Source organism: Haliotis asinina, chromosome 9, assembly GCF_037392515.1.
Source record: "Haliotis asinina isolate JCU_RB_2024 chromosome 9, JCU_Hal_asi_v2, whole genome shotgun sequence".
In the NCBI taxonomy this organism is placed as follows: Eukaryota; Metazoa; Mollusca; class Gastropoda; order Lepetellida; family Haliotidae; genus Haliotis; species Haliotis asinina.
This window is the reverse complement of record NC_090288.1, coordinates 36,672,686-36,699,011: the sequence shown is the minus strand read 5'-3', so window position 1 is coordinate 36,699,011 and position 26,326 is coordinate 36,672,686. Positions and strand designations below refer to the sequence as shown.

At 39.2% G+C, this 26,326-nt stretch overlaps 1 protein-coding gene across 1 annotated transcript in view; it reads right to left on the bottom strand.

The window, feature by feature from the left end:
- Nucleotides 1–26,326, bottom strand: part of LOC137295706 (protein MON2 homolog) — a 73,672-nt gene that overhangs the window by 19,993 nt on the left and 27,353 nt on the right. The window contains exons 5-18 of the mRNA XM_067827220.1: nt 24,527–24,659; nt 23,777–23,877; nt 22,921–23,046; nt 22,086–22,280; nt 21,842–21,966; nt 21,040–21,167; nt 20,135–20,288; nt 18,338–18,516; nt 17,026–17,113; nt 16,187–16,371; nt 14,604–14,743; nt 13,857–13,961; nt 13,229–13,386; nt 12,155–12,242 (exon numbers count right to left, since the gene is read on the bottom strand). Coding sequence (XP_067683321.1) covers nt 12,155–12,242; nt 13,229–13,386; nt 13,857–13,961; nt 14,604–14,743; nt 16,187–16,371; nt 17,026–17,113; nt 18,338–18,516; nt 20,135–20,288; nt 21,040–21,167; nt 21,842–21,966; nt 22,086–22,280; nt 22,921–23,046; nt 23,777–23,877; nt 24,527–24,659 — 1,905 coding nt within the window. The remainder of the gene's footprint in view (nt 1–12,154; nt 12,243–13,228; nt 13,387–13,856; nt 13,962–14,603; nt 14,744–16,186; nt 16,372–17,025; nt 17,114–18,337; nt 18,517–20,134; nt 20,289–21,039; nt 21,168–21,841; nt 21,967–22,085; nt 22,281–22,920; nt 23,047–23,776; nt 23,878–24,526; nt 24,660–26,326) is intronic.

The following is a 26,326-nucleotide window of genomic DNA, read 5'->3' as shown; positions in this document are numbered from 1 at the left end:
ATCTGTTTAGAATCACTATCAAAAGTGACAAGTGTTCGCAAGGAATGAAAAATGGCCCACTTCCAGACAATTAGTCTGCTGTGGACAGAAGGTGAGATTTGGTTCAAGCAGTCTGGGTTCTTTTTGTAAGAGACAACATTATGGGTCAGACAAACAAAAATAGTTTTATAGAATATGAGGTCAGAAGGAAAACCAAAATGTGATTCATCCAAATCAGTCTGTCTAAGATTAGTCGTCTTGAACCACCTAGAAGAATTCAACAGAAGACTAACTGCATTTATTGAATAATGATCATAAAAGCCCAACCATGAGAAGATTATGTAGAAATATCTCTAAATTTCTCACCAAAATACTATACTTATCCCAGAATCCAATAATTTCACAAATTTTACGACCATATATCTTTATCAGCTCTAACTCAGTTTGACAAACTGATACACAAAACAAAGTATGTCTTTAACATATATCCAGTTCTGCTCTTTGAAAGGTGCCTATTCCTGAAAGTAACCTGTAATTCCCACTTGTTCATGCATCTCTGATCAAATACCTTCGGCAGCCATTACCATGACCAAATTGACTGGCCAATGAATCACACCACAGTGTCCATTCACATGTAAATGTATGTGGAACAGAAAGAAAATAGCCAGGGAACATTTCCTCTGATTTAACGCAGGCCCCAAATAACAAGCCGCACATAAAAACTTGCAAAGAAAAATGACTCTGGAACAATGGTACCTTTTGTTGGAGTTATCAACCAGTGAAAAGGCCATCAATCAGACTTCTGTGTAAGTTTTATACCCAACAGCTAGTCTGGAGGGCTTTTATTACCAGCTGTCTGGCTGATTTTGGGAGATTGCGATCACTGAATCCACAATACAGTCAATACCAGAAATTGACAATTCACTATTAGTAGGCACTGCAACGTTTTTATGACTCAACCATGGCTTTCTAACCCATTTGTCTTGGTAGACTGGTGCATTGTGTATGTGGTCATACTTTGACAGTGGCTAATGAGACTTCGCCACAGATAGAGAGATGGCATAAATCAGGACGGAAGATGGTGTGGTATGAATTAAGAGAGTAATGTCGTAACTGTTTCATATCTCCTAATGAATCAATATGGTTTATATTCATTATCTATTTGCATTGTCTTTAATGAAAGATAAAAGTCAAAGACAGCATCACCTTGTGGTTGGAATGATAACCAATTCTATATTTTAGACAGACACAGTCCTTGAGAGACATTGTTAATATGTGAAGCCTTGAAATCTTTGATTCTCTGAGAGAAACTGTTTTGGCTTACAAACAGGAGATAACTTTATGCGTTGTTTACCTAGCATGTCCTAAATATTTGTCATCTGAGTGTTTCATATTTCTTGTAGAGAGACTTATGGTTTAGACTGCTTTCAGCAATACGATCAAGGAGGACACCACAAATGAGCTTCACACATTGAACCTATGTGGGGATGCGAACCTGGGTCGTCAGCATGACAAGCGAAAACTTTAACCACTAGGCTACCCAACTGCTCCTATATTTGTTAAATGTTTACCATGTATTAAGTAAAGTCCTGAATATTGTATGTTTAAAGTTTCATTATTATACTTCATTGCCCATAAAGGTGAAACATGTATTTTGAATATGTAATCATTGATTTTTTTCAGTTATAAGTTAAACAGTTTGAGCATTTCCGACTTGATTGTCCTTGCAAGACATACATGGTGCATATTCTGTGAGTATGGTTTTACATCACTTTTAGCAATGCTCAGGCAATGTCAGTGTGCAGAACACAAGAAATGGGCTTCAGATGTTTGGAACTGAACCCAGGTGTTCAGCTTTACAGGTGACCAGCTTAACTACAAGGATGGAATATCGAAGAAAGAAAGAAACTAAACCAGGTAGGCCATTACAAGTCTATGTAATGTATCACAAACATTCAGCATCTAAATTGGCTATAATATCCTGCTGATGTCAAACTGAGGAGGAGGATACCTAACAAACAATGTACATTCATGACAGGGCATGTGGGCGCAATGGGGAAGCTGACTCTGGCACCAGGCTAGTGATCCAGTGAGCTTGAGATCTGGGGATCTAGAACACCTGTGATCTTAAATGAATCCATGAATCAGTTGGTATATGACCAGATGGTGGCAACATGAACACCTGTAAACACCTGGTAAACTTCAACAAAGTAAAGTGACCATGTAAAGTTTGCCCACCTGTAAATTTGTAACGTATGTCATGTTTTGGTTGAGTCCCATCCATGATTCGAACCCCCACCCTCAGAGTCAGGCACCTAATTGCCAGCACACAAAGTCAGCCGCCTAGCCCACTTAGCCACTGCGACTTCCACAAAAATGGAAGTTGAACAACTGGTAGTCTAGACTCTGTACTTTGTGCACCCCTCTGATAAGTGTAAATATGTACCTCGAAAGGATGAGAAAGCCTCTATAACTAATGGTGTGCCTCGTGGCTGCAAGTGTTGTGGGATCCCCATGGAGATGAGATTGATAATATGATATGCCATTAAGACTGACAACCAATGATCGAGGAAAAATTTCAGCGCTTTGACCAAAAACTAGTTGTTATATATACTAGTATATTTATATTTTATAATAAATCAAGACACCAATCACTGGTTTATTTGTCCAAGGCATTTACAAGTCCCTGTGATATCAAATGTAAAGTTCAGGCAGATGATATCCTAAGAGCATCATCAATAAGTTTGAAAGGTTTTATAAGGTCACTATGAGAATCATTAAGTCATGAAACTGAACATTTTAATCATGATTTCAACCTATGAATTTGACAGTACACTTAAAAATTCAATTCAGCAAGCAGTACAAACTGATAATGGTTATAAGGATACGATCTGTTAAGCCAAGAATGGTCATATTTGGGCTGATATAAAATGTCAACTGTCTGATGTTAATGTCAAAGTGCAGAGTTTACGTTGTTATATGAGTAGGATTAATGTTAAAGCTGGCAAAAATAGTTATTTTTCTTTTTATTTGACATGGCCTCCAAATAAACATCTTACGATTGGTCGAAATATGTTTCTAGAACTATGTAGAAAATTAGTACTTTTTCTTATTGATATGAACTGTTTATGATGATCAACCTAAATGGTGATATTTTCACCCATCCAACCTTGTGTAAATTCAACCGACTATGTGTGATGATATGCCTTGATTCTAAGAAGTCTTGTCATGTTCATAGTTTATGCTAACAATCATTGTTCCTGCGATGGATTCGCTGAGAATAGGACTGTAATTTTATATGTATAATTTTCAAGCTGCTTTTTGCAATATTACAGCTCTTTCACATGGGGACTCGCACAAGAAATGGTCTCCACACATTGACACATTGTACCTATGAGGGAGTTCATTTTTACCAAGGTCTTCAGTGTGACCAGTGAATACTTTAACCACTGAGCTACATCAACCTTCCATATTCATTTTTACAGACACAGGCAGTATACGAAATTAAGGGAGTCCTAAAGTTTTGATATTCGATATGATAGCATTTGCATGAATGGCACTCACTGACAGGTGTGGTGCTGAAAATACATGTATAAGAATGAGAATGTGAGATTCAAAGCCAGGACTCACACATCTCTGGACTAAACAGCAATCAGCAATACGTAAGAAAGATGTGAAACATCATCCTACTGTCAATAAATGCTGCACTCAGCAATATTCCAGCTATATGACAGGGACCTACGAACTAGATAATCCTGTGACTCATATCATGAACAATGATACAAAATCTACAAAGTCACCAAGCAGTAAGTCACTTTTCATAACAAATGTACTTGGTACTGATTCCAGCCCTACAGAGTGAGCCAAGACCAGATAATCCAGTGATTTACATTTTGAGCAATGACACACAATCACCAGGCATGACTGCGTGATCCAGTAAGTCACTTCTAACAACAAGCAATAATCCCAATCCAGGTGACAGGGTGGAAACAGAACATGACAAAGTTAGAAAAAGTTGTACACACGATCCTGGAGTACACTTGTTTCTTGAAGTCACAATTCATAAAACACACAGGTCATAGTGTAGAGTGAGTGACACCAAGCTAAGATGTATGAAACTGCAAGCATTATGTTTGCATTTATCATGATGTGCGTTATTTTGCACACATATTTATCTATTCATGATGCTAGTTCCACTAAACATACATGGAACTTAGGCCATAAGCTCACATTATCATTGCTTTATAATCTTTAATTTATTATTATTATTATTTAATTTATAATCTTTATAATCTACCACATGTCAATCCAAATGTTCACTGAATGATATTTACATTTTAAACATGAAACTGTAAGGAAAAAAAATAAAAAAAATAAAAGATAGTTCAAGGCTACTTTTAGCAATATTCCATCACAACAGAGAACACAGTAACAAGCTTCATGTTGGGACGTCAGGAATAAAACTTGGACTTTCAGAGTGACAAGCAAATGCTTCATCCACACAGCCACTCCACTGCCCACATATTAAAGAAAGATGAAGAGTAATAAATGATCAAAAGACATTTTTTCACTGAAATCAACAATGGACAATAAATCACTATCAGAATAACAACCTCTGACTTATAAGCAGCACAAAAAGCATCTCCATCTGTCAAAAAGTTTCTTTCAAATTAAAATGTTTGATTAAGTTTTTTGTAACAATAGCACAGCCAGGGTTTAGACAAGACGACATTAAACTCTACACGATACATGCAGTGTGAGTGATAAGGTCAACAAAGCAGCAGTGTTTAAAAAGAGAGCAATACCAAACACCTACTACCTCCAAGTAATAGACTCCCTATAAATACAAAGAAATTAAAATCCATCAGTAAATTAAAAAGACAAACATTTCAAAGTTATCAAAATCTAAATACAACACACTTGAATTCATGCAGTTACATAAATCAGTTGTTTTGTCATGGTCAGATGTTTGCCACAACTACCAGAAAATATTTTGTTCATTTTGATGACAGTGCTGTTCTAAGCCACTAGGGCTGAGATGAGTGAGTGAGTACATTTTAATACCACTTTTAGCAATATTCCAGCAGTATCATGATGGTGGACACTAAAAATAGGCTTCACACATGGGGGGATTCGAACCTAGGTCTTTAGCATGATGAGTGAGTGCTTTAACCACTAGGCTACCCTGCCGTCCCAGGGCCGAGATGAAATGGGGATGCACTTCTATAGTGATTGAGTAAGTAAGTGAGTTTAGTTTTATGCCACACTCAGCAATATTCCAGCTATATGGTGGAGGTCTGTAAATAATCGAGTCTGGATCAGACAATCCAGAGCTCAACAACATGAGCATCTATCTGCACAATTGGGAAGCGATGATATGTGCCAACCAAGTCAGCAAGGCTGACCACCTGATCCCGTTAGTCGCCTCTTACGACAAGCATAGACGCCTTTTATGGCAAGCATGGGTTGCTGAAGGCCTGTTCTAACCTGGTACCTTCATGTGTGTTTGGACGTATGGATGTCAGTGATAGTTACTGGTGTGACAATTCATCAGTATAGATTGATCTACTGAAAATAGATACCGTGAATCGATACATTTTACACTGTCGCATATCCTGATATGATACTTCAAATGGGCCATGATACATCAATGTTTGGAATATTGTCGAATCATGACATCTGTCAAGTTATTAAAAATATTTCACCTGTATTTTCTGTTTACCACAGTATTACATTGTATATTTTTTGTAATTTTTAAAAAGTGCTTAATGTTAATTTTTTTTCAAATTAGAGTTTCTTTCATTTAAACATTAGTTTTGTTTTGATGTTAAGGTGTTGTATAATTGATGTTAGTATCATGATATGCATTGTATCAATATTCACATGTCACACTTCGTATGGTCTCGCAACTTTCGTGCACAATACTTTGGCATCATGATAAAAAATTTTAGTGCCCAAACCAGCACTAGTGATAATGTATAGATGTATACAAGGACTTTAAGACAAACAGCTGAATAGCACTAGCCCACTGACATACATTGGAGCTGTTTAACACGAATGCTCCACATAGACTCAGCATACTGAGCGAGTAAGTACATTATTTAGACCATTTTTTGTCTGATCTGTCATTTCCTCCAACAACCAAATGAAAGTGTGAAACAGTCGGACTTGCCATCTGATCTTAATCTCATACAGTCTGTTTTAGATCAATCAATACTGTATACTTAGTCCTGACATATTCAATTCATAATGCACTACTTCTCTTTATGGAGCTTATTTAAAAAAAAAACCTGATTTCTTATCATTTCTGAAACAAGAAGGTACAGTCATCAATATCCTTTGCATTACCTCCAATTTCAGTCGAAGTTACACTTGTTGCCATGGAAACGCCAAAAATATTTTATTCAGAATTTCAGAACTATCAAAGGGCACCAGTACACCACTTGAACAATCTATGTGCATGGGTGGACGGACAGACGGAGAGCATTTTAATGCCCCCCACAAAACGTGTTGCAGGGGATAATTATGACTAAAGAATGACATTTGAGCAAGTTGAAATATTCAGTCTAAATTTCAAATCAAAAAACTTTAGATGTTTAGGGTGTATTCCTCCTTTCTTGTTTGAAAACAGACTTCAGTTTCAATAAGTTTTGCCCAATTAATGAAATATCTACAAAATCTCAGAGGAAAATGTGTATACGCTTTCCATGTAGTGACCAATACCCTGAATATATGCAAATGTCCTGGTGTCTGCTGACAACCAGTTGTAGGCCCATGGAAATAATGAAAAATTTATATGACACATATCTGTAAACAGCAAAAGGCACCACTTCAAGATCTGTCTCATATATCTGCCAAGATCTGTTGAAAAATGGTTTTCAAATTGTGCTCTGGAAACAAAGCCAATCCCTCCATTTATAGACTAAGTCCGAATCGTTTTGATGGAAAGCCACAAAATAATAAATCACAAAAACCTGTAAATAGCAAAAGGCACCACTTTGGAATCTGTCGTACATATCTACCAAGGTTTGCTGACAGATATTAAGAAGTTTTTGAGCTATACTCTGAAAAAAATAAAAAATACCTCTCACTTTTGAGACAAAGTAAAAAATGTTTCCAAGGAAACTGAAAAAATAAGAAATCACAAAAACCTGTAAATAGCAAAAGGCACCACTTTAGGTTCTGACTGGTATATCTATCAAACAAACCCACCCATTCATACTAAACCAACCATCAAAGCCTACTTACAAGATGACTTATTTTTGTAATTGGCTCTCATGATCTCTTAAGATCATTTTTTTCTAAATTCGGCCCGAAAATATAGGTCAGTGGCCATGACGATGATCCTAACCCAATTATTATAATATTAGAGTAATTTACATGTTGGATGTCCGGAAGTCTTGTCAAGTCTTCTCCTCATCACGTTGACGTAGGGCAACACAACAGGATCTGGGTAACAATAATTGGTCTCGCAGCCTCCTCTCGGCCTGACAAGACACATGGGTTTGCCTCTCCAAGGTCAACATCACACACGGTGCAATGTTTGCGTACTTCCTTCTTTCGTAGATGTTATATTCTGGGAATACTCCAGGCCTTAAGTGCTGTTGAATTTAATGTTGAGGTTGTTGAAATTAATTACGGTGTGAGAATTTGCAAATTTTTTTCAGTCTGTGTAGCATGTATTTAATCGGGGGAGTAGTGAGTTGTTTAATGTGTTGGGTGGGGTAGAAGCGTAAGGTGGTGAGGTGGGGGGATGTTCCATGTTCCAAGTCAAATTTCACAGTCATTAATAGTTTCATTCCCTATCAATCTACTGTAAAAGAAACTTTCATATAGTCACATAATCAATTATTTGAGGTTACTGCATGTTATGAATTTACATTATTTCAGAAACTGCATGAGAAACTTCAGAATGGCATGATTCACTAATGCCAGGCTATAAAACATAATCGGAGTCAGTGAACAGGCTGGACACATGTGAATAGCGATATCAGTATCTTAGTTAATTCTGTGTCATAAATTTAATGAACGTCTGAGTAATTTTGTAAATACAGCTAAAATATGGCAATAACTGTTTGGTGTTTTACCACTGAGGAAAAGGACAATATTGAGTAACATGGGGTAGAGGAAAGGTGTTGTTGATGGGGAATGGAGTTGTGTTAGGGGAGACTGAGGAAAGAACACCTGGATGGTTATCTGGAGTAACGTTGGGTAGAGGGGAGGTGTAGCTGCTGGGGAGGGGACATGTGTTGAAGGGGACTTAGAAAAGGACAACTGGAGGGTGATCTGAAGTAATGTTGGGTACAGGAGAGGTGTAGCTGATGGGAAGGGGACTTGTGTTATGGGGGACACGTGTTCAGGGGAACAGGGGAAAGGAGAGCTAAAGGGTGATATGGAGTAATGTTGGGTACAGGAGAGGTGTAGCTGATGGGGAGGGGACTTCTGTTATGGGAGACGTGTGTTCAAGGGAACAGCGGAAAGGAGAGCTGGAGGGTGATCAGGAGTAATGTTGGGTAGAGGTGGGTAGGGTAGGTAGGGTAGGTGGGTAGGTGTTGTTGGATGGGGAAGTTGCACAGAGAAGGAAAGAAAAGATGGTAAGCTGATGGAAGAGGGATGTGCATGGAGGGGTAGAGGAGAGGTGAAGATTGAAATAGGTGGGAATAGGGGTATTTCAATAGGGAAGGCAGATGACTCAGAGGAGAATGTGGATTGTTGGGTGAGTGAGTGAGTTTAGTTTTACGCCGCAATCAGCAACATTCCAGCTTTATGGCGGCGGTCTGTAAATAATCGAGTCGGGAACAGACAATCCAGTGACCAACATGAGCATCGATCTGCATAAGTGGGAACCGATGCCATGTGTCAAACAAGTTAGTGAGTCTGACCATCCGATCCCATCAGTTGCCTCTTACAACAAGCACAGTCACCTAATATGGCAACCACGGGTTGCTGAAGGCCTATTCTACCCCGGGACCTTCACGGGTCGTGGATCATTAGGGGTGGGGTGGAGTGGGGGTTGTCTTTAAGAAGGCAGTTATAGATGATTGCACGGTAGGGACTTGAGTGGAGATGATTTAATGTGTAGGGGATAGGAGGGCAAGAGTTGTGGTTAGATCGAGAGAGGATGAGGCAAATGGGATATGTACAGCCGCATAATTACTTTTTTGATATATACATGTTCGCTCACTACAGAGGCATGCCTCTACCAAGCAGTAAGCAGTTGTTTGGAGCAAGAAGTGAAGAAGAATCAACTATACTGGATCACTGGATAACATTTAATGAGTGAGTGAGTGAGTATGGTTTCAGGAATATTCCAGCAATATCATGGCGGGGGGCATCAGAAATGGGTTTCACTCATTGTACTCATATGGGGAATCAAACACAGGTCTTCGGCATGACGAGCTAATGCTTCAACCACTAGGCTACCTCAGCGGCCCCGTTATAACCTGAGATGGGTTTGAAAACATTATGCCCATGTGACAACATTAACTAAACCCACTATGTTACCCTACAACTTTGAGGACCTTAAACACAAGCTGCTTACATCAATCATCTGAAAATGTTTCTAATGAAGCCCTACATATTCTAGAGATGCCAACCTCAAAGTGTTGCAAATAGTAGTCAAGGATGAAAATTAGTAGTTTGACCAAAAAATTTGGAGTCAACTAAATATTTGACACCTTAATGGATTCTGAAGACAATGAAATGGCACTAATCAAAAGTGAAGCTTTTATTTCACATACCTCCGGTGGCACATTTCCAAATTATCAGCATTACATTTCTTCGTGTCATCTACCTCATGTATTTTATCAACAAAATTTATGTTTTTGTCTATTTATCCAAATTTTAATGAGTTTTCTTCAAATTTCAAAGAATTTCTAATGCAATAATTTTGGCATAATTTGAGACTGGAATCTGTAAAAACTATGATAAAATCACAGAGGGAGGCAACTCTGCACATTCTTTTGTCAATGAAAAAGTAATGGAAATGAGACGTAAATCAGCGATCACGAATATGGATACAAGGAGAGACTTTGTGATTCCCTAGTTTGAAACCATAAACTGGAGAAAAGATGAAGGACACTGAATTTACCTTCAGGTTCTGTTTTACTGTGGCAGTGTAGCTGCATAAGGCAGTGTTTGCTTTCTGTAATACTTCTGTGTAATAATTCTGTGTTGCCAGTTGGCCATCAGGACCTGTTGCCATCTGCAGGTTTTAATAGGCCCTGAATGAAATCTGCAGGCCCATTTTGTCAAGCACAAAAGACAAAATAGACTACACTGTACACAGTTTCACACTGTCTCTACAAAATTAATTAGTGAATCCAGAGACATTTGACTGTCTTAAAGACGGGTGTTGACATTCCAATGCACAAAGCGCTGAAACACCTTTGGCCCTTATTCTCAAAACGTTCGTAGCCCCAAGAATTCTTATCTTTTATCGTAGCCATTGTGATAAGAATGAGCTTATGAAGTTCGTAGGGCTACAAACGTTTCGAGAATAGCTAGACAGGAAGTGAAACTGTAGGTTATTGTAATGTGATGCAACATGGATGATTCCCGAATGTTAATGATTGAAGAAACATAGTATGGGAAAGGTTCCAGTTTCCCCTTAAAATGACAGATAATTTACTAAAGACATAACAGCCTGCAATTATTTGAATATTGACAAGCTAAGGATGTCATCTGCCAGATGATTCCATACTAAATACTGCCCTATTAACAGAAGGCATGGCCAGACCCCATAGTATGGTACTGCGACATACTTTGCCTGAACTATCAGTCAGTGCACTCACTCCAAATTTGGTTCCAATGTAGTAGCTATTAATAGTCCAATCCCATCATCACAGAACTTTTGGTCCCAGGTCAGACACTTTGTCTTCTTGACCAAAGAGGTTATCTAGCCTCATGTAAGAATGTACATCCATCACGATCCGGGAGTGGGAGTATGAAAGTCGTGTAATCCCACTACGAAAGTGATATCACCCTGCTACGCCTCGGTGACGACGTGAAGCGAGGAAAGCGTGTATCGACAATGCACCGCACGTTACTGAAGGCTTGACGTCAAACAGTGGCATCTCACGTATATAAACACAAGTCGATTGGATGCGTGTTGTTTTGTTTTGATTTAGTGGAAACATTCAGCTAGATAAATGTGTTATTACATTGTGTCGAGGGAAATACGGGATTTTATCAGTCCCTCGTAAAGTATTCCCCTTATACAACCTTACTTGGGACTGATAAAACCCTGTATTTCCCTCGACAAGATGTGATAACTTATATTAACCCACTCATAAGTATAAAACATAAGGAAGTCATCTGTGGGATGACTCCAAATCTTGCTTAATACAGAAACCCTGTCCCAGGTCCAACAGTACAGTCATGAGACATACTGCGCAATTTAAGCAAAGTCCAAGTTTGGTTCCAATGTAGTACCAATGCAAAGTCAGAATCCAGTAATTCCAGACCTTGTGATTTGAAGCATACACTTTGCCTTCCAGAACAAAGAGGCAAACCTTGTCAACAAGCTAAAACTTTCAGTAAGTCAATCTGTGGGCTGACTTCATGCTCTGCTTCAACAAGACAGGATGTTCTGCTGTATTTTCCACAACCAACTATCTATCTATAACCAACTGCCTAATTATCTTATATTTACTAATTGTCATGGTAATCCCACTCATCTCGTTTATTTTATCTTAGCGCGTCATCATATTATTGTAGCTCATCATGTACCTTACTTTCATTCCTTACCCAGCTTTGTTATCTCTCATTTTCATATATATACATGTATTTTGTTCACATAAACTGATGCATCAATCATTCCCAATATGCTTGAAAATGGTCTACAAATCTATACCGTAAAGTTGCTTTTGTCAAAATAAAGAGGTAGATCATCCATACATAAAGTTTTGTCATCTCAACCATCAATGGCCATGGATGAGAATGAACAATACAAAAGCGTTTTAGGAAATATTTCCTGTCCATATTACCTATCAAGACTAACTCCATACTTTATTTACTGACAATACAGCACATTCAGTTCATTCAAAGACCAATCACAACTGCCAATACTCCATACACAGTGAGACTAAACGACAGGAATCCTCACTGAATCGACCATGCAAGTGAACATGCAACTATGGCGGTGAGTGGTGTAAGGGAGATAACCTCTACATACCTTGTTGGAGTAAGCAAGGTCCATGGACTCGGCAGACAACTTACATAGGGCGTCAATGAGATGGTGAAGGGCCACGTCATCAAGGTATCTACAAAGGCAATGATGGAAATAATGAAATAAAAGTACAAATGGCTTTTCAGATAGAAAAATGAAATGATACACAAAAGAAAACAAATGATCTGACATTCAAATTTTGGATAAAATTCATAGAAATTCTAGATACAGTGTAGTGTTGGGAATTGGCTGAAATCCCACAATTGATGATTGGTTCATTACCAACGAGCAATCATTGAACAGAATTGTTTAACTGGTTAGTGTCAATTTTCAGATTTTCCTATTCAGGTTCTATTGCAGATAAGCATAAAAGAAAAACATGTGTTCCTTTTTGTTCCAATTAGAAACTGCACAAACTTTACATCCAGTGTAAAATGCTGTAACTTGTTCCTTTCAAGTGATGACTAAATATCATGAACATAAAAAAATCAAATTTCCCACAGAGAGAAATATTCAGTCTTGACTTTTCGTGAAGTGAAATGAGTTTTGTAAGAACTAAACATTTTTTCATGTGCTGTCACTAAAATACTAGTTCTAAAATCATTTGTGCTGGATTATGAGAGAAAGTGATTGATTGCTTGGTCATTTGGTTACTATGAACAATCATCAATTATTTCAGCTAATTCGAACAGAACTAATACGGTGTATATATGTTTTTACTGATATGGAATAATCCAGATACAGATGATTCCCTCCTTATATTACCAGGATTAAGGACAGCGATAAATTTTCATTTGACATAGCCCTAAGGACAGATGATTGCATGCCTTGAAGCAATCCATGAATATCAGAGTTTACATATCAGAATAGAATAGAGTTCTGGAAGAGTGAGTTACTTTGGTTTCACACCGCTAGTTTAGCAATATTCCAGCAATAACACAGCGTGGACTCCGGAAATGGGCGTCACACAATACACCCATGTGGGGAATCAAACCCTGGTCTTTGGCTTGACAAGCGAGCACTTTAACAACACCGCTCCATGTTTTGGAAGGCCTGGCAGGAAGAACTATGGAAACTTACTGTGAACTTTCAAAGAGTCGTGACAACATGGCAGAGAGAACCGGAAGGTCAGCCATGACGGCGGTCGTGATGACGCTGGTGGAGGACTCGCTGATCTGCTGTCCCGCCTTCAGACTGCCGTTAGAGGAGGGCTTCAAACCCAGGATCCACACAAGGTGCTGGCAGACATGGTGAGGTTTTATTGTTTGTTTATTGTTCAAATGTGTACAATCAAGGGTGGACCACTCAATCCAGTTACAACATGAGTGAGTGAGTATAGTTTTACACCACTTTTTGCATTATTCAAGCAAACACAGAAAACACCAGATATGCGCTTTACACCTTCCTATTGTAACATTGTAGGATACTGAACCCTGATTTCAGGGTGACAAGCAAATACTTTCACCACAAGGCTACCCAATGGACATTTTCACAGACAAGACCATACTGGCCAACAATGTCTACTGGGGTATGGCGTACACAAGGAATATCTTGATCTTTAAATGAATTTGAAATACAGAATTTCAGGACAATTATCATTATTATGAGACATTATGAGTCCATAGCCTGGTGTAAAAGATTTCACAAGTTGACATGGTGGCCTTCTAATTAACTGACTGTAGTTTTCCAGCGAGTGTCTGCATCTCACCTGTAGAGTCGTCAGCACCAGGTGCCAGGCAGTTCCCAGGATCCCTCCATGGCAGTGGGCCACACTCAAGAGAGCCCTCATACACTGGATGTTCTTAGCTGTTAGCTGGAACAGACACATATGTTATGGGTTGTACACAGGTTTCAAATCAGTTGTGAAGTTAAGCAATGTTGGTCACAGAGTTTCTTTGGATGTTTGGTCGTGTTTGGTAGTTGACTAAGGAGAGAATCAGTCACCCAAACAACTAAACTCATGCTGGTTTAGCTTGATGGTTTGTTGTTTAACACCCCACAGTCGTTGTTTAACCACTGAATTGTTCTTCAGTAACCCTGGCTTGTCATAAGAGGCAATCAAGGGGATCAGCTTGCTGACTTGGTTGACATGTCATTGTATCTCTGTTGGAGAGATACACCATGCGCATGCTTTTGATCACTGGATTGTCTGGTTCAGACTTGATTATATACCATATAGCTGGAATATTGCCGAGGGATGATAAGTTTCAACAAAACAAGGAATGATCAATGCAAATGTAACTAGTTGGCTTTACTTGTTTGTTTTTCCTGCACTCAGTGATATTCCAGTCATAGATATAACCAAGCCATGAGGACAGAAATCAGAAATTTTGACATTCTGAGCATCAATCCTAGCTAATCCTAGAGTGCAATAACATGCAATAAACCAGCTCTCTGAGCCTTACCATTCATTCCTTCTAAATCCAACCAGGTGAATTCTAACCCACAAACTTACCATGACAGGCCCCTGGTGAGCGCCAACTGGCAGGGATGCAGTTGGCAGGGGAGATCCGACAGCCACAACCTGACTCCTCTCAATGGCCTCCATCCCACCAGCCTGAGCCTCCTGACTCGGAGTGCGGCCAAATGTCGGCCCTGCAACAGATAAAACATACCGTTGTATTTGTGAAAGAATCGCCATAATGCCTCATCGTTCACTGGTTCTCTGATCAGAGTTAGCAAATGGTTGCAATATCATGACTGATTACTGGATCATCCCAACTGATCGATCATCATAATTAACCAATCATGTTTATTTTGCTCTTTTACAGTGTTCCCTAAGACTAGATCTCACCTACTGAATCCTACACAAACACTTTGATCAGCAACTTACGTATATACAGGTTGTTCAGCCTGACCTGATCAAGTGAATACCAATGCACAGCATGACCGTGTCACAACTGGATGGGTCTATTATTGTGAAGGGGTGCATCTTGGTCATTTGATGTCAGCATGTCCGAAAAGCAGAGACATGGTTGCCCTCTCAAAGTCGAGGAACCATCAACAATACCCTAATTTTCTTTAATCAATTAGTTACAGATTGTTTAATGTTTCCTGTTGGGGCTTATAGGCAGCGAGCAGCAGCAGTGAATCAGATTAGACTTTACATTGTAAAGTTAGTAAACCAAACTAGCTTACCACTATTGGCCAAATGCAATTGAAACATTTTTTTTCAGAAGAGTTGTTTTCTGGGACAAGTTCTGTAACGAATCCATGTAATCATGTTTTGCACGAACGCAAGAACAGCATACTCTACTCCCGTATTTAATGAAGTTAACTCGACCAGCCGTTTGTGCCATTATACTTCCCGGGTCATGCATATGTAGAGTAGCTCGGGTCAAGCTGAACAACCACTACCTATATCCACAAAGCCTATGTTAAAGAATTGGGGTTATCATCACTGAAATTAATCACTTAGTTGGATTTTGTTGAAACAAATCTCACCAACAAATATACTTACATCACCACCTTCCTCATTCCACAAAGTGACATATCAGTGCTACAACTGTTCTAAGCCTGTGTTTAAATATGGGGTCACCTTATCACCACAACACCTTTGTGTAACTGAGTGAGCCATAATATCTTCAAACAAATATACAAGGCTCACTCTTACTAACTGATTGTCCCAGGTTATAAACGTTTCAGGAAACAAATCTGTCTTGCAGTTTTGTTTAAATTACCATAAAGGTTCACAAAAAACATTTCCTTTTGGATGACGCTGTCATTTTTGACTAGCTGACTATGTATGTTACAGAAGTGGAGTTCGATTGTCTCTGCACTAAGGTTCCATTGTGGAACAGGACCTATTCTGAAATCTTCATGGAGGAACCCAAACACTGACTGTGCATTGTAAGCCTACACCAAAGAACTGAACTTACATTCATCTTAGCACCAAGGTTCGAATTCCCTTGTGAAACAGGACCTATTCTGACTGAAATCACCTAAGAGGAACCTAAACACTGACTGTGCATTGTAAGCCTATGTTAAAGAACTGGATTTATGATCATCTAACATTTCCTCATGGAAGATTGTGCCCACCTTTAGGACTTGAAGCTCCCCCGGCCTGTGAGTGAAGGATGGTGAGCGTGTAGTGGGGGGGCAGAGAGGCTTTACACAACGCTGTGATGAACGCATCTCTTGGGGTGTTCATCCCGAGATGACCACAAAGACTGGCGTACGCTTGCTGTGAGTTGAGGACAGCCTCTGTGGCGCTTTCATCAGTGCTGGAAACAGAAGAACAAGAACACTGAGGCAAGAAAGTTTGATGACTTCTGATTGACCATAACTGGATGACCAAAGACAAAAACTATTCCCTGCACAACTGTTTATGAATAAGAGAAAGGGGACTGGACGGATACTGTCATAATGTGACAATACCCAACACAAAAGAAAAAGCCAGTGATGTTACAGGACTGGAATACCTGAAGGATTTTTTAATTTCTTAACACGATAGTAAAATTAATACAATATACCATAAATTGCAACAAATAATTCGATCTCATGTCTGTTTCTAAATTGTCAGGTCAGTTAGTGAGTAGGCAGTCACGCTGCTTTCGGCAATATTCTGGCCACATCAGATCAAGATTGACGGGGCACTCCAAAGAACTTGTACAAACATTAGAGTGAATGAGTACCGTTTCATCTCACTGTTAACAATATTCCAGTAATATCCCAGCAAAGGACACCAGAAATGGTCTTGACACATTTAACTTACGTGCTGAATTAAATTTAGGTGTTCAGTGAAATGAGCAAATGTTGGCTAGCAGATGGCCTTTGAACACACTGTTACTGAAATCTGTAAGGCTTCCTCTCTACTGTACAGAAATGTCACGACTGGAAAGTATTTGTCATTGACTGTGAATTACAATCTGACGTACCTAGCATCAAGGAGGAGAGACAGGGCAGCTAGCATCCCACACCATGACGAGTTGATCAGTTCCTCATGTAACAATCGCTCTGTTTCCGCTGTAACGGAAGCCATCAATTTCATGAAATACCATGCCTGATGTAACATACACCATCAAATCAATGTAACACCTTTCCTGCTGTTACACAAATCATCAAATCAATGTAACACCCACAGCTATAATATACTCTTAAAAAAAAGTAGGAGAACCCAAACTTTCAATTTGGATAGGAAATGGAGACGCAGACAAACGTTTCAAGTACAGACACCTTATGAATGCCACACCATATCCCTCTATTACCAACCCTAAACACAACGCATGATATGCAGGTGCACAATGCAGTAGCCCCACACACATGCAAGGGGTCCCAATCTTTATTTCAACAGTTTTCAAGAAGGTCGAGAAATCCCTTAGAATATTAATTTTGACACTCATCTTGCATCACACATTTGTTGGTGTTTGTAAACATCAAATCTGTGTACTGCCCTACAGTTATAATGAAAACATCAAATCTATGTACTGCCCTACAGTTATAATATACACCATCAAATCAATGTACTGCCCTATAGTTATAATATACACCATCAAATCTATGTACTGCCCTATAGTTATAATATACACCATCAAATCAATGTACTGCCCTAGTTATAATATACACCATCAAATCTTTATACTGCCCTACAGTTATAATGTAAACATCAAATCTGTGTGCTGCCCTACAGTTATAAAATACACCATCAAATCTGTGTGCTGCCCTACAGTTATAATATGCACCATCAAATCTATGTACTGCCCTACAGTTATAAAATACACCATCAAATCTATGTACTGCCCTACAGTTATAATGTATACATCAAATCTATGTACTGCCCTACAGTTATAATATACACCATCAAATCTTTGTACTGCCCTACAGTTATAATGTAAACCATCAAATCAATGTACTGCCCTACAGTTATAAAATACACCATCAAATCTATGTACTGCCCTACATTTATAATATACACCATCAAATCTATGTACTGCCCTACAGTTATAATGTAAACATCAAAACTATGTACTGCCCTACAGTTATAATGTCAACATCAAATCTTTGTACTGCCCTACAGTTATAATGTAAACATCAAATCTATGTACTGCCCTACAGTTATAATATACACCATCAAATCTATGTACTGCCCTACATTTATAATATACACCATCAAATCTTTGTAACACCCCACACCTATAACGTACACCATCAAATCTATGTAACACCTCAGAGCTGAACAAAGATAGTTACTTTTTTCTGGTGCAGGTTTGGGACTGGGCTTGTCAATGTCCTTACTGGACGTTTCATCGTTTTCCCCTTCGATGATGAGCTTGACGCTCTTCACTATAGACAGGAGGCAGTAGAAGGCCAGTGACACTCCATATCCATCCGGTATAACTGGAGGGTCAATCTTGTCCAACATCTCCAGGCTGCAGAACATTGGAAGCCATAAACAAAGGATTGTGTTATGATAATACTGTAATGTGCCAAGGGAAATTCATATTGCACAATTGGACAGGATAGAAATATGAATGAAGATAATACAACATTCAAACATCCCATCCCAATAATTTGGATGTTTTGCTTCTCGGAAGATTTAAACTTGTTGCCAATCTATGCCTACTTAATTTGCCTCAATAATCGGGAAATTCGGTTTCCACAACCAGATGCTAAGTAGTTGTAACCAATCAGTAAATAAACAGTACGTTGGTTCATAGTCCGGATGCTGCAAATCAATCAATGCGAACAATAAACACTCAGTGACATGCAGTTGACAAAATGAACTCTTGTTAACTTTTGAGAAATGTCATTTAAGGACTGTTGTTTCAATTAGACATGAAAAGCTATCAAAAGAAGTCTATGCGAGATATTGCCACAATACCACTGACGACTGAGCTGTTTTGCTATTGGTTAAAGAATTTTGACAGAGAGATGCAGTCACATGGACTTTAAGTGATTTTGCTTCTCGACAATGCTGTAAATCACAAGTGTGCTTTGCGAACTTCGTGAAATGTGACCTTGCATTTTTAGCCATCAAAACCCACCCCTCATGGTCAGCTGATGAATGCTGGTATAATTTGGACTTTCAAGGCATACTAGAAGAGATTGACTGAGGCAAAGAAATACTTGGAAAGTCTGGTGACATATTTGGAGACAATAGGCAATGAGATGTCACTTTGTAAATTACCGATGTGATGAATTCAATGACGAAGGTTAAATGAATACAAACGACCATGAAAGACTTTTTGTTATGACTATAATTTATCATTGGGCTTGAAACTCATTGCTTCATAAGCAATCGATTCACTAATCCAGACAATTCGCAATCTGGATGAATTTGCTGAGAAATGCAACCATACGGATTAACGAGGCTTCACTTAGCTGATATAATCATGTAGAACAATACATAAACATGTAGAAAATTGAGAAGTCATGAGAGTTTGTCTTGAATGTTATTCATTCTGCAGAATCAACAGTTTTGAGTGATTTCTGTTAATAAACAGTCTAGTAATCAACATGAGCATCAATCAACACAACTGACATATGATGACATACGTCAGCCTCGTCAGTGAGTCTGCCCACACGATCCCGTTAGTCGCCTCTTACGACAAGCATGTGTTGCAAAGGACCAATTCCGACCCATATCTTCATTGGTCCACTATGATACATAATTCCTTAACAAGTTTACATCATGACCTACTATAGAATCAAGTCACACTTTTCAAAATACACATTCAGATGGCATATAAATATTTCTGGCTTTGAATGACACTGGCTTTAGAAATATTCCAGCAATATCACAACAGGGGCCACCAGAAATGGGCTTCACAAATTGTACCCACGTGAGGAATCAACACCGGCCCTTCGGTATGACAAGCAAATGCTTTAACCACTAGGCTACCCCACCGCCCTAGATGAATCATGACTAAAGTGTCCAGTGTTGCACGGGACTTCATCCACCCCAGAACCCTCACAGGATGCTGTGTATCAACATGTTTGAATGGAACCCTGAAACTACAAGGATGCACTAGTCAATAGGTGACTCACAACACAGGTTTTGACTGGGCAGAAGGGATAGACACTACTAGGGGAATCCATACTCCTCGGTACATGAAGGCCGGCTGTGGACTGACCCCTCCCCCCACTGGCAGCCCAGCCACCATGGCAGGAGGGGTCCCCTGGGTGTCCGGTACTTTGTTACCTGGAAGAACAAAAGTTTATAATAAGACTCTTTTACGGCTTTGTTGATTTGTTGTTTAACGCTGCACTCAGCAATATTGCAGCCATATGGAAGCGGTCGGTAGATATCAAAGTCTGGACCAGACAATCAAGTGATCAACAGTATGAGCACGATTGGGAACTGATGAAATGTGTCAATCAATCAAGTCAGCAAGCTTGACCACCCGATCCCGTTAGTCTCCTTTTACAACAAGCATGGGTTACTAAAGACCATTTCTAACCCCCAATATTCATGGGTGATTTTACCAGTATATGCCATTCTGAGTAGTCAACATATATTATATTTGGCATTACATGTCAAAGTTGGTGAGATTGCCGACTTTGTGTTCGGTTTCTGACTCTGAGGGCATGTTTCTCAACCCAACAAAAGTCCTGGATCGGACAAAACCCAACAGAAGTACCAGAATCTGAGACAGTGTAGTTCCAGATATAATGTATGATGTATGTCTCATAATAGACAAGATTCTGATCATACACAACGAAGTGATGTGAGTCTAAGAGCGAGAGAGTTTAGCTTTGCCCCAATTTCAGCAATATTAAAAAAAATATTACAATGGCGACTCCAGAAATTGGCTTCACACATTGTACCCAGTGGGAAATCAAACCTGGGTCTTCAGTGTTATAAGTGAAAGCTTTAACCACCAGGCTCCCTAACTGGTCCTCACATAGTGTTTCAGAATGAGCCCTTTCCTAGTGGTGAAAGTTGGACTTACTGCTCTGGCCTGCTGGTCCACCAGGGCTGCTCATGAACTGGGACTGTATGAAAGCCCCCACTGCATTCACTATGTCACGGAAAATCTTCGTGGAATGTGGTTTCATGTCATATGATTCACAAAAGCATCTGCAATAGAAATGAACAAGATTAAAAACTTATGATTACTGACTTATTTTTTTTTGTCTTGTTTGGTTGTTCTTTAAAGCCATTCTTAGCTACATCCCAACTATATGGTAAATAACTTACTCTGGGCCAGACAATCAAGTGATCAACATCATTAGCATCCAACATCTATCAAAAGTACCTGAAACGCTATACTAAGCAATATTCAAGCTATATGATGGTAGTCTGTAAATAAATAAGTAAGTACCAGACATTCCAGCTGATGATTATGATGAACATTGCTCTGCCCTATTTGGATATGATGATCAACCAACCCAGCAAATCTGACATTCAAATCCCGCTGTTCATCTCATATGACAAGCATGGGTTGCTGAAGACCAATGTGAAACTGGGTGTAGACTTCTAATTGAAGTTATGAGTTCATTTCTTTTTGATAAGAATATACATTTCCTTATTCAACTCCAAAGTAACTGAATGGCAAGATTATTGTCACATGATATTAGGTCAGCATTAAGAACAAAAGCAACCACTTCATGGGGAGATAATCATGCATGAGTTATCTCCCCTATGTCCTTACTCTCTTTGATACAAAGGGGACAGGCCATGTTTATGTAGCAGGGTGTGGAGTCATCCTACAAATAAGAACCTGGGTGGGAAGAGCTGGGTGGGTGACTTACTTGATGAGAATGTGCTGTGTGCTGAGCTTGTGCAGCACTTCCAGGGCAAGGCTCCGCTGCCATATTGGTTTCTCGGGTTCAAGGAACTTCACAAGAAGAGACAGGAAAATCTCACACTCTGTCACCTGTACACAAAAACAAAGAGTCTGATAGTAGAGGAATGACAACACATGGATAGTTAAGACAACATACAACTCACCAGTAATTTTAGGAGCCTAATAGCACAGTCCCTAGTACAACTCACCAGTAACTGATAGTACCCTCTGATGAGTATTGACACAATCCTGAGCAGCCTCATGACGATAGGAAAAAATGGTTTTTCAACAGGTGCAGGTGAGGGGGCTGGCGGGAGACCCTGGCGGTATTTGAGACTCGGGGAGAACAGTTTGATGACAAGAGGGCACACCTTCTCCTTCAACATGAAGCTGAACTCTGGGTGCTGGGAAACAGAAAGATTATTCATCACAGTAAGACCAATGATGCCGGTCACATGTCACATATTGACACTTACAGAAAATAGTCAATAGTCCAGCAACTTGTCAATATTCCATCTATATGAAACTTAGCTGCAGATAACTAAATCTGAACCAGACAAACCAATGATTGATATCACGGACAAAATCTCATCCATCAAAGTACAAAGACACAGTGTTACTCTAATCCAGGGCCTGGCCACTCAACAAAGAGACTCAAAGTGATAACTCATTATTATCAAGGATAACCCAAGCTGCCAGTGAGGTGGTAGAAGGTTAACAGTCACATGACTTATACCACCGGGTACCCATTCACTGCTGGGTGAACTGAAACAAGTTTGATCAAACTCACTTGCCTAAGGTGAGACCACATGGGGCACATGTGCTTCATTGTGGGGCAGGACTGAGGGCCTAGAAACTCTCAGTCAGAAGACTGTCTGTGACCAATGTCGCTTAACTTTAACTGAAATGTGACCTGGACTCTACCCACATGATCACACACCAATGCTCTACAATATTCCAGCCATATGACAGGAGTACAAGGTGGAGTTTGGACTAGACAATCAAGTGACTGATATCATAAGCATCGATCTGAGGACACTATACCTTTGAGAATACTGATGTGTAGCTGGTGAGAACTGACTCCAGGAGCTCCAGGCCGAAGGTCCTTGTCATCTCTGTCATTCCCATCAGCCAGAAAGGCTGGTCTGCATTCACCAGCTGACACAGGTCCTGGACAAATAGATTGAAAAAGATTAGATCTTAATACCTTTTATATCTTCTGGTTTAACAGTCAGAATGGCATGTAAAAATGTGGGTTTTCCGTTTTCCGTTTTCCGCATAGTGGTTAAAGCATTTGCTTGTCACACTGAACACCTAGGTTTGATTTCCCTAGCTGTGATATTTCTGGAACGTTGCTTGAAGCAGTGTAAAACTCAACTCACTTCCTCACTCACTCACACACTCACAGAAGCACACATGAAATGAAATTACCAGTTCAAGCTTCACTGAAACACAGCCTGACTAGCATCTTCTTTCCTGTTTACCTCCAGAAAAATATTCAATTACAGAATAGTGAGTGAGTGAGCTTTTACGTTACTCTTAGCAATATTCCAGCAATATCACCTGAAAACTGGCTTTACATCATACCCACGTGGGGTATCGAACTCAGGTCTTCAGCATGACAACTGATCATAATTTACCTTCCCACAAAATATCTTCATATAAACTGTAACCTGAACTTTGTCCGTCCAGGTCAGTTTGAAAATCTGGCAGTCTGTGTTAAAAATAATCTCCAAAGTGGTCGGGCAGGCAGGTATTTCGAAATGACAAAGAGAATGCTGATGTTTTTGGTAAAAGCTACATGTTTTCATACAAATGAATTTCTTTAAAAAATGACAGAATCTTGTAGCAATAAACATGTGTAAACTGTTGTAAGTAGTTAAGACTGATAATATCAAACCTGGAACAAGAGGTAAGCATCTCCAGCACATGGCCTGAGTGACTTGGGAGGAGCCCTGCTGCCTGCCTTCAGTTCATCAGTATTCATGGCTTCTCGCGGCTCTGTAACAGATTGGCGATAAGTGAAGTTTGGCTTCAAATACTGAAGATTCTGTATGTGTACCATGTGAAGATGTAAACTTAAGAGAAAAGATATTTGGAGAAACTTTGCCCTCTGTTAGTTCAGCTTCATGGCAGGGGTATATGTACACCATTCAGTATGTATTTTTCACATCTGCATCATACAGACAATAAGCATCAACCAACCAACCAACCAACCAACCAACCAACCAACCAACCAACCAACCAACCAACCAACCAACCAACCAACCAAATAATCAATCAAATCAGTATCAAGTTGGAATATGGCAAAATGAATTTCAGATTAACTTTCCATGCCTGTATGACATGTGTTTTCTTCCCTGTTTACCATAAAGTTTCATTTATTCTACGAAGAAATAAGATTGTTTAAGTAAGTGATGTTTTTAAGAGACAAAAAATTCAAATAACTATGGCATTTATCAACACCCTATCTCAAAATATCAATTATTCTAAAGCACAAAATAATTCAAATTGAGGTGTATTTTTCCCACTACTCACATGCAATTTGGGAGAATATGGGAAGCTGACAAAGCAACAGATTTGATTAAGAAGACATAACCTTTATATGCAGGGTATGTGTTGTTACTAATCCTACTGCCATTTTACATACCGTTCGTTTGGATCCTGTCCTCGGCAACAACTCTGTCGAAGATGATGCTAACAAGCTGCTTGATGGTGGCTGCTGCGGTGTTGATGGTGGTGCTATCCTTGGTGAAATGCAGACGGAAACACAAGACAAGGGCCTAGGGTGGAAGCAGCAAAGATGGTCACTTCATGGTGATTCTTACGATTACTTACTCAGGAGGGCAACTTGAGGAATATAGTTCAAAACCGAATTTCAGACAGAAACATATCACTTTTGAGGACTTCAACTGCTTAGCTCTACTTAATATGTATCATCCATGATAATATCCAGGAGATACGTCCCTCAAGATTCAATAAATCTCCACAGGTACCCAGGATGTATTTACAGCTTGCCCCAATAATTGTATTACCTACCTTTGCTGGATGTTAATCCAATCAGGTGTCTACACTGTTAAGTTGAGCATACCAATCACTAGGCTTCTATCATAACTCACATTCCTCTCTTTTATCTAACTATCAGCTTGGCAACACAATTGCATATATTTTAAGAAGGTTTCAGACTTATCTATTTCTCTGTATGATATTTTCTCATGGATGGCAACAGGTGAAAGTATCAAAAGAAGATACAGTGAAATTCTGAAATTTTATAGCCCAAGAGACACAGATGTGGGTACTTGACGTTAATAAGCTGGACCCCACCCCGCTTAATATTTTGCCCCCGGATTTAGACAAATATCAAGGAGAATTCATTTGCCTCTAAATCCACGGATTTCGCCAGATTCACAGAAAATTGCTCTCCCTATTTTACACAGATCTGAACTGAATGATTTTTGCACCTATCAAACATTTATTGCTGACACTCTCAATCTCACAGCTTCACATGGTTGTGGCCTTTCCTAGTACCAGGTCACATAATAGGAAATACCTATGTGCATGATATCACAGTTTGGGGCTTGGTTGGTCCAGGACAAACGGAGCTGAAACTATTTCTACAGTCATTATAGTGTTCAGGATGTACATGATGGTCACTGATTGATTAAAAATACCCCACAAAATCAAACTAAATTAGTTGTTGTTCTGTTTTAAGTTTAATTGTTTCATCAAACATCAATGTGTATGGACTCACTTTATTCCCAAATGCAACACAAATTATTCTGTCAGGTGCTCAATGGCAGCCTTAAAAAAATGCCATTTCTATCCTTTATACCCAGTCACTTGCATGAACATTTGATTTTAAAACCAGCATGGACCAACTCTTAACAAAAAATTATAAAATTTTATGGATAACAAATTCTGGTTTATCGCATTTAGTAACATTTAAATGAAGCTTTTCACACTGTTATAAAGAATGACTGAACACAACCAAGCAACACAACAAATGATATTAACAACAAGGAGTACTTTGTATTCAGTCAACTTGAAATCCAAACTGTACAGCTGACTTCATTACATGTCTGCTGTATTTATCACACATCTGGCTCCATGTAATTATATGTGTGCATCTTGATGTTAATCTGCTAGTATTCACATATATACACTTCATTATTTGGTCTATCAATGCACAGTGAGCATAATGACCTACAGATTTCCTTATATACCCACAAACTCAAACCAAAGGAAGAACACAGATTCACTTTTACAAATACAGAAACACAAGGATGATGGTGATGTTGATTGTTGTGAAACAGAAGGGCTACGCAACATTATTGGTATATGCCAGTATAGTATCATGCAAAACAACTCTCGCAATATCATTCAGATTCCACAGTATATTGGAGCATCCAGAGTGAGCTCCTGTTGAATTATCTGCCCTTGATTTGAATAG